Source organism: Hippopotamus amphibius, chromosome 1 (assembly GCF_030028045.1).
Source record: "Hippopotamus amphibius kiboko isolate mHipAmp2 chromosome 1, mHipAmp2.hap2, whole genome shotgun sequence".
NCBI lineage: Eukaryota > Metazoa > Chordata > Mammalia > Artiodactyla > Hippopotamidae > Hippopotamus > Hippopotamus amphibius.
The window spans coordinates 131,321,688-131,336,216 of record NC_080186.1 but is presented as its reverse complement, the minus strand read 5'-3'; the positions used below and the strand labels follow the sequence as shown (position 1 = coordinate 131,336,216).

Genomic DNA, 14,529 nt, shown 5'->3' with positions numbered 1-14,529 from the left:
GCATTCTTAGAATAAGCTCTGTTTGCTTATGATGTATTTTCCTTTTTATATTAGAGTCTATTGCAAATATTTTGTAAGATTCTGTTCTGATATTTTAAGTTGGAGTCTGTTGCTAATATTTTGTCAAGGAATTTTATGTCTGTATTCAAGAGGGGTATTAGTCTGTGATTTTCTTTTTTTGTAATGTCTTTGTCAGGTTTTGGTATTTGAGAATACTAGCCTTAGAGAATGAATTCAGCCATGATCTTTCTTCCTCTTTTTTGAAAAAGTTTGATAAGATTGGTTTTATTTTTTCATTGTATATTTGATAGAATTTTCCATTAAAACCCTCTGAGTTTTCTTTTGGGAATATTTTTTGATAAATTCAATTCCTTTATTAGAAATGGGCTGTTCAGATTTTTCATTTATTCTTGTTGTTTTGCACTTTCAGTAAATTTGTCCATTTCGTCTAAGTTTTTGAACTTGTTAGCATAGCATTTTCTTAGTATCATTTTAACAGCTCTATTCTGAAGTGATAACCCCTTTTTCATTCTAGATAGAGGTGATTGAGCAGTCTAGCTGGGATGGGAATGAGGGTTGGAATGGGTATCAATTTTGTTGATATTTTCAAAGAACCAGGTTTTGGCTTTGTTAACTTTCTCTATTGTGTGTTTGTGTTCTATTTTATTGATTTCTGCTCTTATTATTTCTCTCCTTATTTACTTTTGGTTAACTTTTTTTTAAAGCTTCTTAAGGTGGGGAAATTTTTTAAAGCGTTGTTTTTGAAGGGCTTTGTTTGATTTATTTAATAAATATTTACTAAGACCCTGTGAGTCAATATACCAGGCACCATCATAGGTCTTAAAGCCATGAAGACAAGTAGGACAAATTGCTTACAAGATAGTAGACATTGATATATGTCTACAACCTGTTATCAAAAGTGGCACATCATTTGAAATTAGTCTCTTTGGATAAGAAAGCTTACAACCATCACTGCTTAAGGTTTTCTTATATGTTCTTCATTTTTGAGTTAATCTGTTTTTCCATAATTAAAAGTAAGTTCTTCCATGTTAGTGACATGTTCCAAGTATCCTGTTCTGTTTTACAGATAATTTATTGTTTGTAATCAACTCCATCAAGCAAGAGATTGTAAACCGAGTACAGAATCCAAGAGAGGAGAGAGGACCCAACATGGGACAGAAGCTTGAGATCCTCATTAAAGATACTCTTGGTAAGAAGAATACTGTATAAACTAGTAACAATAACATGTAGTATAAGGTATATGATTCAAGAGAATATTAAAAATTCTTTTAAGGAAAAATTCAAGTGTTCTCATTATGGTTACTTTCCTTTATGAGAAGATTTGTCTTTTGAGATTTAGCATTCATAAACATGTCCTGCTTGTTACCACAATTTATTATTTAGACTTCATCACTGAACTGTTGTAACACTTAGGAAAGATAAACTTCTGGCAACTTTAACCTTCTGTGGGGAAAATAAAGACCCCTGACCTTGTCAAGCCTGCAGTACATACTTTAGTAGAGATTCTTACCTATTTGTTTTACTCTTTCACAGGGTTCTAACAGACTTGCTTATCTGGTTTTCCATCCCTGAACAGATTATACCACATGGGGAGGAACAGAGAGGTGGACATCCGGAAGTCAAGCAGAGTGATACCTCACAGGGAGGGTAGAGGTAGTTAATGTAGACATAGACACGCGAACCCTAGAGGTCCAGGAGCTTAGCTGCCATAGGAGCAAATCACCCTATGATCAGTAGCATCCCAAGGGCATTACAGCATAACCCCATCCATAAAAACCCTGAAACATCATAAAATCAGTTCAGCTATATTATGTATTCTTTGTTTAACAGTTTTTGTTCTAGGACTGTCTCTTAAAAACTGCTTCTTACATAGTCATTATGTAGAGTAGTAAATTTCAGTTACCTGAGAATTTTCCTCCAGTTCATTTTTCCCCAGGATGCTGACTGTATATTGAATCAGATCACTTAAAAGAATTAGAGCTTACTTGTCAATCATTAATTAGCTGCTTACCTGAATTTTAGGTAACACTATAATTTTGAAAAATGTTTTTGATTGTAAATATCCTAGAATTTGTTAAGACAATTTTTCTGACCTCCAGTTGTTATAAATTCATTCATTCCAAATAAGGTTTTCAATTCCTACTATGTGCCAGGTGTTTGGGGGTACAGGGATTAAGCAGAGACTTGGTTACTGCTCTTCTTATGAAACTTGTAGTGTAAAAATGGAAGACAAAGAATAAACAGAAAACCAATAATAATAACAACAACAACAACATTGTGGTAACTGCTAGGAAGAAATCAAGATGCTTATTAGATGGATTAGAGACAGCAAGAATATTTTATTTCTGTTTCTACAGAAATACTCCTGTATATTAAATCTGCTGCCAAAATGATTGCATTTTCTTTAACTGAAATAAATACACATTGACTGCTTCCATGCACTTAGTAAGTTTCTCATGGTTTTTGAAATGATTATTAGTTTCTCTTGTCAGCATTGTGTTCATTCTGAATGTAAAATACACTAATTTGGAATCATTAGGAAAATTAGCAATGCATATAGATTTTAACCCAACAATTCCATGAAATTTGACAACTTTCATGTTTGAAAACCAAAGGAGAAGATATAAACGAGAGATTAAGAGACGAGAAAAAAGAATTCCTTAGTCTAGAAAGAGAGAAACAGCTAGCGTTTATATAGTACTCACTATGATCCAGGATCTGTCTAGTAAGGTTGTTTAGTCATTCACTTCCACAGTTCTGTGAAGGAGGTATTATTATCCTGCTTTTACAGATGAGGACTTGGAAACCCAATAAGGTATTAAGTAACTTGCCACAAGTCCTACAGCCAGCAAGTGGCAGGACTAGGAGTAGAAGTAAGTTCTCCTAGTTGCAAATGCTTGCATTATACCCACGTATCATAACTTGGTCCTGTCAGCTGACACTTCATCACTAGTTTCTGAACTGTATAGTTCACAAGTGGCCCACTAATTGCCTCATGAAGTAGACTTGAGAATTTATTTTTCTTGACATTCTATGTGGCATTTGATTCTTTTGAGCATTTATCTTCATTCTAAAACATTTTCTTTATTTAAGGTACTTTAGGTTCTGCATGCCTTGTTTCCTATCTTTTTACACAAAAAAAATGCTAGTGGTTTCTCTGTGGCTCTAGCAATACCCACTGGTATTGTGCAGAAATTAAGATACGTTTTCAAAAAACAAAAGCTTGTTTAGCATAATGGTTAAAATCAGAGTATTTGAAATCAGTTCTAGGTTCAAGTTCTGGCCCTGCCACTTACTACCTGAGGACCCAAGGGAAGTAACTTCACTTCCCTCAACCTAATTCTATTCATCTATAATATAAAATGTGGACAGTTGTGTGGATTAAATGGAAAGAGTGCATGTAAAGCACTTAGCATACTGCTGAACACAAATTCTCAGTACTTAGTATTAGCTGTTGATGTTACCAATATTACATCGTAAATATTTGAATTTTTTTCCTTAAAAGAATTTTATTTGTACATTGTCTTCCTTTGTCAGGTAGAGAGAGGAATTTAATGTTATAAGAAAAAATTCTTCCTGCCTTTTATTTTTTAATTTAAAGGTCTTATATATTGATAAGCTTATGTTTTCCGTGTATACCTGATTGTCAGTTTTACCAGATACAGTCCTTGACTCACATTTTCCTGCCTTGAGTATTTTAAATATGTCTCTCCATTTTTATTCTGGCATAAGTTGTTGCTATTGAAAAGGTAATAATTGCCTAATTTTTTCCCCTTATGTCATTTGCTGTTTTTGCCTAGATGTCGACAGGATTTTTTTCTTTTTCTTAAAATCCTAGTAATCTTACTAGACCATATCTTGGAGTTGGTCATTTTAAGTTGATATTCTCATATACACCTGGCGCACGGGCTTAGTTGCTCCATGGCATGTGGGATCTTCCTGGAGCAGGGATTGAACCCATGTCCTCTGCATTGGCAGGCCGATTCTTAACCACTGCGCCACCTAGGAAGCCCCAGGTCTTTTTAGTGTTTGATCTCTTGCCTTGCTTTGGTTTTCTTCTTTGGGGACTCATTATTTATGGGTTGGATCTTCTTTGCCTATCTTCAGTATTTTCTGAAGTATATTTGCTTTTTCTCAAATTAAAAAAGAAGTCTCTTAATTTCTTATTTTAAAATTCTTTCCCTTTTCTGCTGTTTCTTGTAAATGCGTTATCTGTTGTGTTTATTTGTGGCTCTTATATTCCTTTTAGTTTTGTCTTAATTTCAGGAATTAATTTTTTCATTTTGTTTCTAATATTTTTGGAGGTGATTGACATAACATTAATTTAGTTTCAGGTGTATAACATACTGATTTGATACTGGTATGTATTGCAAAGTGGTCACCATAACAAGTCCAGTTAACATCCATCAATATACATACTTACAACATAATTTTTTCTTGTGATGAGACCTTTTAAGATCCTTTCTCCTACCTACTACCTTCAAATATGCAGTACAGTGTTGTTGACTGTAGTCACCGTGCCGTATGTTACATCCCCTGTAATTCATATGGTTACGGATTAGTCTTTATCATCAAGAAGCACACATCTTTGTCTTGTTTACAGCTTTTTCCCTGAATTCAGTCTTGTCTGATCTTACAATCATGAATACAGCTTTCTTACTTTATTTTATTTATTTTTTTTATTGGCTGTGTTGGGTCTTCGTTGCTGCACATGGGCTTTCTCTAGTTGCGGCGAGCGGGGGCTACTCTTCATTTGGTGCATGGGCTTCTCATTGCGGTGGCTTCTCTTGTTGCAGAGCACGCACTCTAGGCATGTGGGCTTCAGTAGCTGCGGCACATGGGCTCAGTAGTTGTGGTGCACAGAGTGAGTTGCTCTGCAGCATGTGGTATCTTCCTGGGACAGGGATTGAACCCGTGTCCCCTGCATTGGCGGGTGAATTCTTAACCACTGCACCATGAGGGAAGTCCGCAGCTTTCTTATTATTTATCTTTGCTTGGTAACCCTTTGCCTACCTTTTAATTTTCAGTCTTTCTGAATTACTTTATATGAGATACATCTCTTTTTTAAAAGATAGTAATTAGATTAAAATAAAAATTTAATTTTAATAAATTTACCATAAAGTTCACTCTTAGATTTTTATATATAATTTATAGTTGTATTTTCTTTGTTAGTGTAGGAGTTTTTCTTTAATGGATGAATTTAGTTCATTTTTATTTATTGATACTGTTTGCTTTTCTGTCATCAAAAGATCTGTTAGGATTTGTTCATATGGCTTTCTTGCCTTTTTATGTCATTCATTGTATGATCCATTATTATTATAGTTTCATTTTGTATGTGTCCTTCGATTATTTTCAAGCTCTACATTTTTGTCTTGCAGGTTCACTTTTTAACTATAACATAATATGTATACTTTTTTTCTCAACTTTTCATTTAAGGTATCAATCCTATAAGAAAAGTAGAAAGAAATAGTCCAGTGAACATCTGCATGTCATTCAGCTAGATTCACGAGCTGTTAATATTTTGCTGCATTTGCTTTATTTCTGCCTCTATCTACATTTTTTCCTTGAATATTTGAAGGTAACTTATAAACATATGATTCTTCATCCCTAACTACAACTTCAGCATGTACTTCTCAAGAACAAGGACACTTTCTCACATAGGCACAATACTAGTATCACTTCCTGCTTCAACATTGATATAACATCTATATGGAATCCATATTTAGATTTTCCTGGTTGTCTCAATAATGTCCTTTATAACCTTTTTGTTTGTCCTTTATAACCAACTAAAGATCATGAGTTGCATTTAGTATGTCTTTTTTTTTCTTTTGTCCTTTTTTCAATTTTTTTTTCTTGTAAAATGTCCCAACATCTGAATTCATCTGTTTCCCCATGATTAGATATAGTTAAATTTTCTTGGCTAGAACACATTATAGGTTATATATCCTTCTTATTATGTCAGTCAAGAAACACATAGTATCAGTTTGTCCCATTATTGGTCAGGCTGAATTTGATCACATGGTTAAAGTGATGTCAGTTCTCTCTTTTTTTAAAATTAATTAATTTACTTATTTATTGGCTATGTTGGGTCTTCTTTGCTGCACACAGGCTTTCTCTAGTTGTGGTGAGCAGGGGCAACTCTTCATTGTGGTGCTCGGGCTCCTCATTGCTGTGGCTTCTCTTGTTGTGAAGCACAGGCTCTAGGTGCATGGGCTTCAGTAGTTACGGCACAGCGGCTTGATAGTTGTGGCTCACGGGTTTAGTTGCTCTGCAGCATATGGGATCTTCCTAGAGCAGGGATTGAACCCGTGTCCCCTGCATTGGCATGCGGATTCTTAACCACTGTGCCACCTAGAAAGTCCCTCAGTTTTCTATTTCTCACAGTTTCTTTTGACTTCTTCTTATGAGCAGTTGCTAAATAGCATTTTTCTGCTTCTACTTCCTTTTAATTGCTTATTTTTTTATTACATTTAAAACATTTATTACCTCTATTACTTAAAATCAATAACTCAGATATCTTAGACTTCAGCTCTGGAGGATGAGGAAGAGGAAAAAAAACAACATACCTGCAGTGTCTCCCACCTTTCCTTCCTGTTTTCCAAGTTTTCTTATTTATCCACTTTTCTTTAAAATGAAGAAAAAGGAACGTAAAATTGATCCAATCATTATCAAAATGACTGAAAACATCCTTCAGATATGTATTTTCAGTCACATGGGTGAAGCCATCCATGAGATGTAGTGAGATTAGAGCAGTTGGAAGAGACTGGCTGAGAGAACAGGGAGAAACATGTTGAGTAGGCTTAGGGAACAGTGACTGTCGGCAGGTGTGGGATTTGGGTTTGGACGATTCGTGGTTCGACCCTTCTAATCTTGTAGGCTTTAGTTACAGCGGGTAGAATTATTTTCTGGGCTGCAGTAGCAAGCAGCAGAGCACTCATCTGGGACCAGTATCTAGCTGAAAGCCACCCTGACCCTCAGATTTTCCTACCCCTCACCTAAGGAGTCTAAGCGTGCCTTTTATTCTTTTCTTCAGGTCTCCCAGTTGCTGGGCAAACCTCAGAATTTGTTAACCAAGTGTTAGAGAAGACTGCAGAAGGCAATCCCACCGGAGGCCTTGTAGGACTAAGGATACCAACATCAAAAGTGTAATCAGCCTCAATGGACCACTGGTCAGAGATGTCTGTGTTTGTCATGTTATTCATTGTAAATTTTCATTCTGTTTTGCATGTCAGTTTAGCATTATGTAAACATTTACAATTAGGTTACATTGTTTTAAGAACTAAGTAGCATAAGTGAAGCATGATCCAAAATACTTGATTATTGCATTTTCAGAGCATAAACCATGGTTAAAACTGCTACTGGCATCAGAATCGAAACTCATACATTTAAGTAGATGTTTAGATACAGGTTGCAAAATCTGTTAAAGCAAAACATTTTGGAAGAGTGAAGATAAAAGTAAATGCCAAATGTGGCAGGTTTATGCTCTGAACGACACAAAAAAAATTGAGGAAGCATTTTTTTTAAACAGTCAGTTTAGATTGTTTTTAGAATTATTGCTTTTTGTTCCAATTTTCCACAACCATTAATCTCACTTGTACATGGCACAAGCCAGCACTTATGCCCGTGTGCCACGTTAGATGTTCATTTTCCGAGCTCAATGTGGTATATATAAATATATATATAAATATATATACATAATGTCTGTGCAAGTAAGAAAAAAAAGCATATTCTTTGTGCCTTGTATTTTGGGGAAACTATAAAACTGGTAATATTTTGTATGATGAAAACCCTAATGAGGAAAAACAAGATATATAGATGGAAAAATTATGGGGTTTAAATGTTTTTTTGTTCCAACTCTTTTTCAAATTTTTTGAATGTATATAGGACTATGTTGAAATGTAGATATATGCCACAGAGTCTGTGTATTGTATAAAAAACAAAACAAAAAAACAAACAAAAAAAAAGATGGCTCTAGAAAACTCATATTTCGGTACTTGACCGGAAGAAGACAAATACTTGCACATTATTGCGATTGTTTTATTTTTTTGTACCAAAGACAAATGCAACTGATATGGCAAACTGCCAGTCTAAGTAAAGTTTTGCACAGCTTACATGATACTGTATGAATGTATGAAAAAAAAAGGAGAAAAAAAAAGAAAAAAGAAAAGGTCAGGGTTAGGGATCTTACTGAACTGTGAATTTTATTTCTGTTTGGGTCCAATTATCTACAGAAGGAGCATCCACACATACAGACATTGTTTTGCTGTTCCTCTAGTTCGCTTCCATAGTAGATAAGTTGGTGGCCATTTAGGTGTCTGTAAGTCTTTTTATTTCTGCACTTATTGTAGGAAATTTTAATATATTTCATTTTAGTAAGCTATTGGTAAAATAGTTTTTGACCTTGAAAATTAAAAAGTTTATTTAGCTTATTGTAGTATACTTCCACCAAACAACCAAAATACAGATTATTTTTATTGTATTATGTATATATATATGTAAAGAAAGAAAAAAGCTAAAAATATCTAATTCTTTAGTTGCCACTTTTCCAATTGATGTATTACTGTGCATGTAATATTTTCAAAGATCAACACAAGCTTAAAACAAAAACAAAATTTATAGATTTTTATATTTTTGTACAGGTATTTTCAAACTAGCTTCTTCAGACTTAACATGTGACTTATTCTTCTATAGTTTCTAGAAGTGAGAAATATTAACACATTTAGTTTTTAGGTGCTCTTTTTTTGTTCACATAAAACAGCTTCATTAGTCAGTGTTTTAACTATGTTAAAGCTTTACCTCTTGATGAGAAATTTCTTATGTCAAGGCAGCGTTATAAACCTTCCCTACAGATCTCTCCATCCTGTCTCTCTTACTGTTTTATTTTCAGATCTTGTGTTTTGAACTCTGAAAACTGGTAGCTTAAAAATTATACCTTAAAAAAAATCCTATTTAGCCAGAAAAAAAAATACCAAAAATTTCAGACCTAGCTGCTGGGGAAGTATCTATTTCTCCAACTATTTCTTCATTACCCCTTGGAGAATTTGTTTTTAAGTATATTTTGTCTATACAGTGTGTTTGGTTTTCTTTTCTCCCTCCCCACCACCCTCTCCCATTTGTAAGTGATAGCACATGAAGTTATAGCTTATAAAGGTTTGATTCTAAAACACACAGTACCAAGTGAGCAATGTTGCTTTCATGCTTCTTTGACATTATGAAAAAGAAACTCCAACAAGGATTGTCTTAAGACCTTAGCTGAACTGTGATGCACAAGATTACCCTGTGTGCTTGGTGGAAATGTACCTGCTTAGTGCATTCGCACTAAACAGATAAGCTCAGATCTAATGGTTTAATAGAATGTAAGTTTATTGTTTAAAGTTTTTCATTTTTAGGTGGGAGGAGGCAAAGCACAGGCTTGTAACTTGGAGGTATATGACGTTTTGACAGAGTGTATCTGGGAAATTAAAACATGTTCCAAAATATGGCAGTTTTGCAATCAGGTGAAAATCACTTCATGAGGGAGATTCAGCTGATGAGGTTTATAAAATTGCCCCTTTCTAGCTGCTTTGTTAGGAATTCTGGTTTTTTATACCTTTTTCTTGTCTGCAAACCAGAATTTGATTTTTTGGTCTTGCATTTCAAAAAAAAGACTTTGAATCTGTTTAGTAGATTCCATATCCTTGCATTTCAATGTTTTATATGTACTACTTAAGTTAAATAGTTAAAAGCTTTTAAATAGTTGAGCTTTTTAATGTTGACACTTTATTTTGTACCTATTTATATATGTATGTATATCTTAGAAAAGCACTTTGTTAAAAAAAAATTGCATTTTATATGATTCCTGCCATTTGCTGCTAAATCTGGGCTGGTCAGAATGCTGCAGCGATACTTGATCTAAATAAAAACCTGGCAGTAAAATGTAGAGTGAAAGTTAAATCCTCTTGCTGTTTTAACTTTATCATAAAGATGACATAGGCAAGCTGTGCAGCTTTACATTTTAACCAGGGGACTCTGTGGCATTTAAAACCGTCTAGAAATGGTTGTACTTTAATGCCAGTAATAATCTGCTTCCTCTATTGTCATTAAAATATATACGTTTAGTGTATCACACAAACAAATCTTACAAGGGTAACGTAAAAACCCCAACAATTGTACATGTTCTGTTTTTGAAAATTGTGGCATGTATTTTTGGGTGAAGATCATTAGAGAAGAGCTCTCTAAAGGTTTTCTGTGTTCATACATGGTATACAGATAGCTCATAATGAAGTCCAGAATCTTACTTTAAGTGAAGGCATTGTGAATTCACCTCAAATAAACCCATTGTTCCCAAAGCAATTATAAACTTTGACTCTAGTACTACTATGATTTAAAAAAACAAAAAAACGTTCTTCCTCGTTTCAGATACACTGGATTCTTTATAGAGTTTGTCTCCATATGAAAGCATGCTGTCCAGTTGTTCTTGTTAAGATCTTGTCTGAGTTTTGAGTTGGGTGCCACACTTTTCCAGTCAATATGATCGCTTGTTCTACTGTACCATGTACGATTCGTGTCCTTTCCTTTACCCTTCACGACAGATTATGATGTGGCTTTATATTGTGCCTTACTTGTACGTTTAAAACAAAACGTCTTCATTCCCTTTCACTTCCTGAATCTTTCACTTTGACCTTTTTGGTAAGAGAATCAGAGCTATTATAAAAACATCATGAAGGATTTCAGATGGGTATGGTTTCAAATTCCCTCTCTTTATTGTTATTTTATATTTGTATGAAAGACCAGTTTTGAATGGTCTTTGAATATGAGGGGGAAAGATTAGCAGTAATTTCACTACATCCCTTTTTCCTAACTTTCATGAATTTGTCATACATCTTCTTTCTGATGCTTGACTTTATTTGCTCCTTAGCAATAGTCTGCATTTAAAGAAAGGTGTGTTCAGTTCATCAGCTTGAAATTGACTATTTCATTTTTCCAGAGTTTTTAGAAGAGTACTCATTTTGTTTTATAAAACAGATGACAAGTCTCTTTAAAAAGAAACAGAAGTACAGTACTTTTGAAATACAATGCTGTTAGTTTGGATTTCTTTTTTTATATATAATATTCATACAATTATCTGATGTTTGCCTTCATTAATAAAGCTGTTAGTTTATTCACCAAAATGTCAAGAATGGATGTGCTTTTCTTTATTCCATACATTTTCAAATATTTTAGCTGCTAAGATTTAGTTAACTTTCTAAGAAACGAATTCAAGTTGCCTTCAGCAGGAATTAACAAAAACTTACGTTCCCTTTCTTTATATAGTCTTCCTCAAATTCTGTTCAAGTATTTTCTAGTTAATTATGTAACAGAATGTTAGCATCTCTCCAAATCTTGAAACTTGAATTTTGAGAATGCATTGAATTGTGCTTTCAGTGTTAAAGTAAAAGGTTTCAATTATCCTTCTAGTGAAGTCTATTGTGGAATACCATTTCCCATGGAACTGAGGCCATTTCCACAACTTTGCACAGAACTGCAGTCTTGTTCTTCCCTCGGATCATGACAAATAAGTCTCACACAGTGCCGTAATACTTGTGGATTCTTTTGTAATCTTTGTAATCTTAATAAGGGCATTATGAGAAGATGACTCCATGTTTTTTTAATATTTCAAACACATTGGGATGTAACCATGAATGTCAGCTGTAGGAATGGTTGTTTCGTTTTAAGGAATAAGCATGTTGGGGGAAGATGATGAAAATGTACTACTGACAGTTTTACACTTCCATAGGCAAGTGGGATTATGTGTTGAAGCATAATCCTCGTGCTTAGTAAACTGACTGAAATTGTAGAAATTACACCTAGGAACTGAATTATGCCAAATTGCCGCTTTCCTTTAGAAAAGAGAGATTTGGGGGTAGTGGTGAGGGAACAGAACCTTAAAACTACTTCCGAATAGTGTTTTGGAATTGACGACTTGGTGACTAGTGAGGAACATCACAGTTGGGTATTTCAGTGTGCCAAGTTCGGGTGAACTAGGTTTGCCTCTTTCATAACAATGTAAACACAGTGGTGTAGTTACTTAAATTCTGGGTGGATGTGAGCGGGACTGATTACTGTGTCTTGCCCTTCACCCTTTGTTTTTTTCAGAACCAAATAACAGAAATGTATATGTGTGTACTGTATCTGCCTTTTCACCACATTTTTATGACACTGTATTCCACTGCCTGCTTTTTTTTTTTTTTTTTAAAAACCTTCTTTCCCTAGGATTTGTCCTATAACTTAGCGTTTGTGGTTAACAGTGATACTAGGGCTGACCGCACATAAGAAGTCACAAGAGAAGAGTGGAAGGGCAAGAACTCAAAGCATTTGTTCATACGATGTGGCGACCTCTTTTGCATAGTTGCGTAGGATCCTGTTTGTAATGCTATCATAAATATTCTGTAGTTTTGTTTCCTCCCCCTTCCCCTAACTGGAGCTATGAAACTTTTTATTGGATTCAGTCTTGTCTGTTGTCTAGAAAGAATTTTATCTTGTTGACGCATGAGCTGTTTAAAAATTATTCTATTAAATGTTGGTTAATAGTTGTGCAGTTTTTCTTTTCAGAAGAGAAGGCAATTCAAACGTTGCCTTTGTTTTCTGTCACCTTCCAACCCCTCAGCACTTCTAGTCAGATACAGATCCATCCGTGTATGCAACATCCTTTGTAATTTAAAATAAAAAAAAGATGAAAAGAAAAGGTTTTGAATTGTTTGCCTCATGCTTTTGTCCTTCCTTTTGCTGTTGCTTTTCTGTTGCTTTCCAAGGTAACCATCCACCCTTCAAAATAACCCACTGCAACAAAATTCCAAAGGAGAGACAGCAGTGAACTCTTGATCTCACTGCCCCTCTCTTGGTGTAATATGCAAAGAGCTAACTTTTTTTTTTTAAACACTTTGGGCTGCTTGTTCAATACTTCAGTTAAATTTAGCTATTATGTAGAATTATTCATTGACAAAAACATTTACATTCTTTATAGTTTAGAGCATAGTTTAGTTTATCCTTATTTCTCCTCCTTGATTCTTTGGCTGAGCGATTTCTCTGAGGGAAATAAGGTATTTTGAGTCTCTCCTGACTGAAGCCTTTGTATGTGTTTGTGTGTTTCATAATTCTAAGTAAGTCCCCAAGCTAGCCTGGGCATATACATAGAACTGTTAAATCAGGGGAACCGAGTAAACACGACTGTAGCAGTGTGTTCCTTCGGCCAACAAACATTTGTTTAGCACGTACTCTGCCAAGACTTGTGCTAGGTACTGGCTAGAAGGAGATTAAAGAGACCTCCACTAATACTCAGTCTGCTGAGGGAGGCCACATGTGAACAGGACCACAGAACAACACAAGAGCTGTTACACACACGAAGAATTCTAGGCACGTTACCACAGAGGCATTTGCAAGGATGCTGGTACCACATCAAGTGGGGGTATGTTAAGAGAATTGACAGGCTGTGTGCATGACATCCCCGGTCCCTTGAAGGAAGCCCTTTTTGCTTCATTTGAGTGACACTGAGGCTGTCAGGAAGCAAAGTGGACATAGCCTCTAATGGACTGGTTCTGCTTCAGGACTTGACCTTACAGGAACCTCTGTCAGAGTCTGGGAACTTTAAGGAGCTAGGTGAACCCTTCTAGTATAGGTCTTGGGAAACTAAACCTTTTGTTAGGTAGCACCCAGTGAGGTGGGTCGTTCAGTTGTCTCTCCTCACCCACGTTGATTTCAGAACCAGGAGAGCACCTTAGCCAGAGAGAAAAACATTAGTTGGGAAATACTTTAATATCCCAGCTGAAAGGTTCAGAATAGGAAGAAGGCAATAGAAAGTCCTAGAAGGCTAGGGTGGCATTCATTAAGCCTCTGCTAGGTGCTTTCCCGTCAGGGAGTTCACCTGCTGCTCTCTGTGGCCCAGTGAAGTGGGTGATGATATCCATTTTTACAAAAGAGTCAGACTAGACCCAAATGCGGGGACTCACCCCAGACCCAGCTTAGATGACACAGAACTCCAATTCAAATGGCAGTCTGCCTGCAGCTCTCAGAGACAATCCATGCTCCACTGTAAGGGACCAGGCCAAGTCACAGGCAACATTTGGATGGATGTCTGTGTAGGAGAGAGATAATGGGCCAGAAAGAACGAAAACCACAACCTAGTAGATGCAGTAACCGAAAGGTAGTCTCAGGATTAGTGGCGGAAAGATGATGGGAGCAGAACAGCCTTGGCTGTAGTCAGTGATGGAGAGTGCGGGTCACCAAATTGTATATCTATCCCTCAAAGATGGCCTCTAGCTGAAGACCTTAGAATCGAGTCTTTTTTGTTAGAAGGGAGTATGTTGGAGGGTGGAGAAAAGAGAAGCTATGTTTTCTTTTTTAATTGCCTCATGGAGATGCAATTGGCAACTATCGGTTACAGAAGAATTTCCACAAGAAGCATGACGGGAAAGGGGCCCAAGGTCACGTGGGCTGATCTACTCTGTGCAGCCTTTGGGTTGCTTCACTGTTCTGAATAGGGAGCTTCTATTT

The 14,529-nt window shown here is 35.6% G+C and overlaps 1 protein-coding gene across 2 annotated transcripts in view; it reads left to right on the top strand.

The window, feature by feature from the left end:
- Positions 1-12,733, top strand: part of CREBRF (CREB3 regulatory factor) — a 59,667-nt gene extending 46,934 nt beyond the window's left edge. For both annotated transcript variants that reach the window (XM_057728925.1, XM_057728933.1), the window contains exons 8-9: positions 1,088-1,210; positions 7,055-12,733. In XM_057728925.1, the coding sequence (XP_057584908.1) occupies positions 1,088-1,210; positions 7,055-7,170 (239 nt within the window). In that variant the 3' untranslated portion in view covers positions 7,171-12,733. The remainder of the gene's footprint in view (positions 1-1,087; positions 1,211-7,054) is intronic.
- The last annotated feature ends 1,796 nt before the right edge of the window (positions 12,734-14,529 follow it).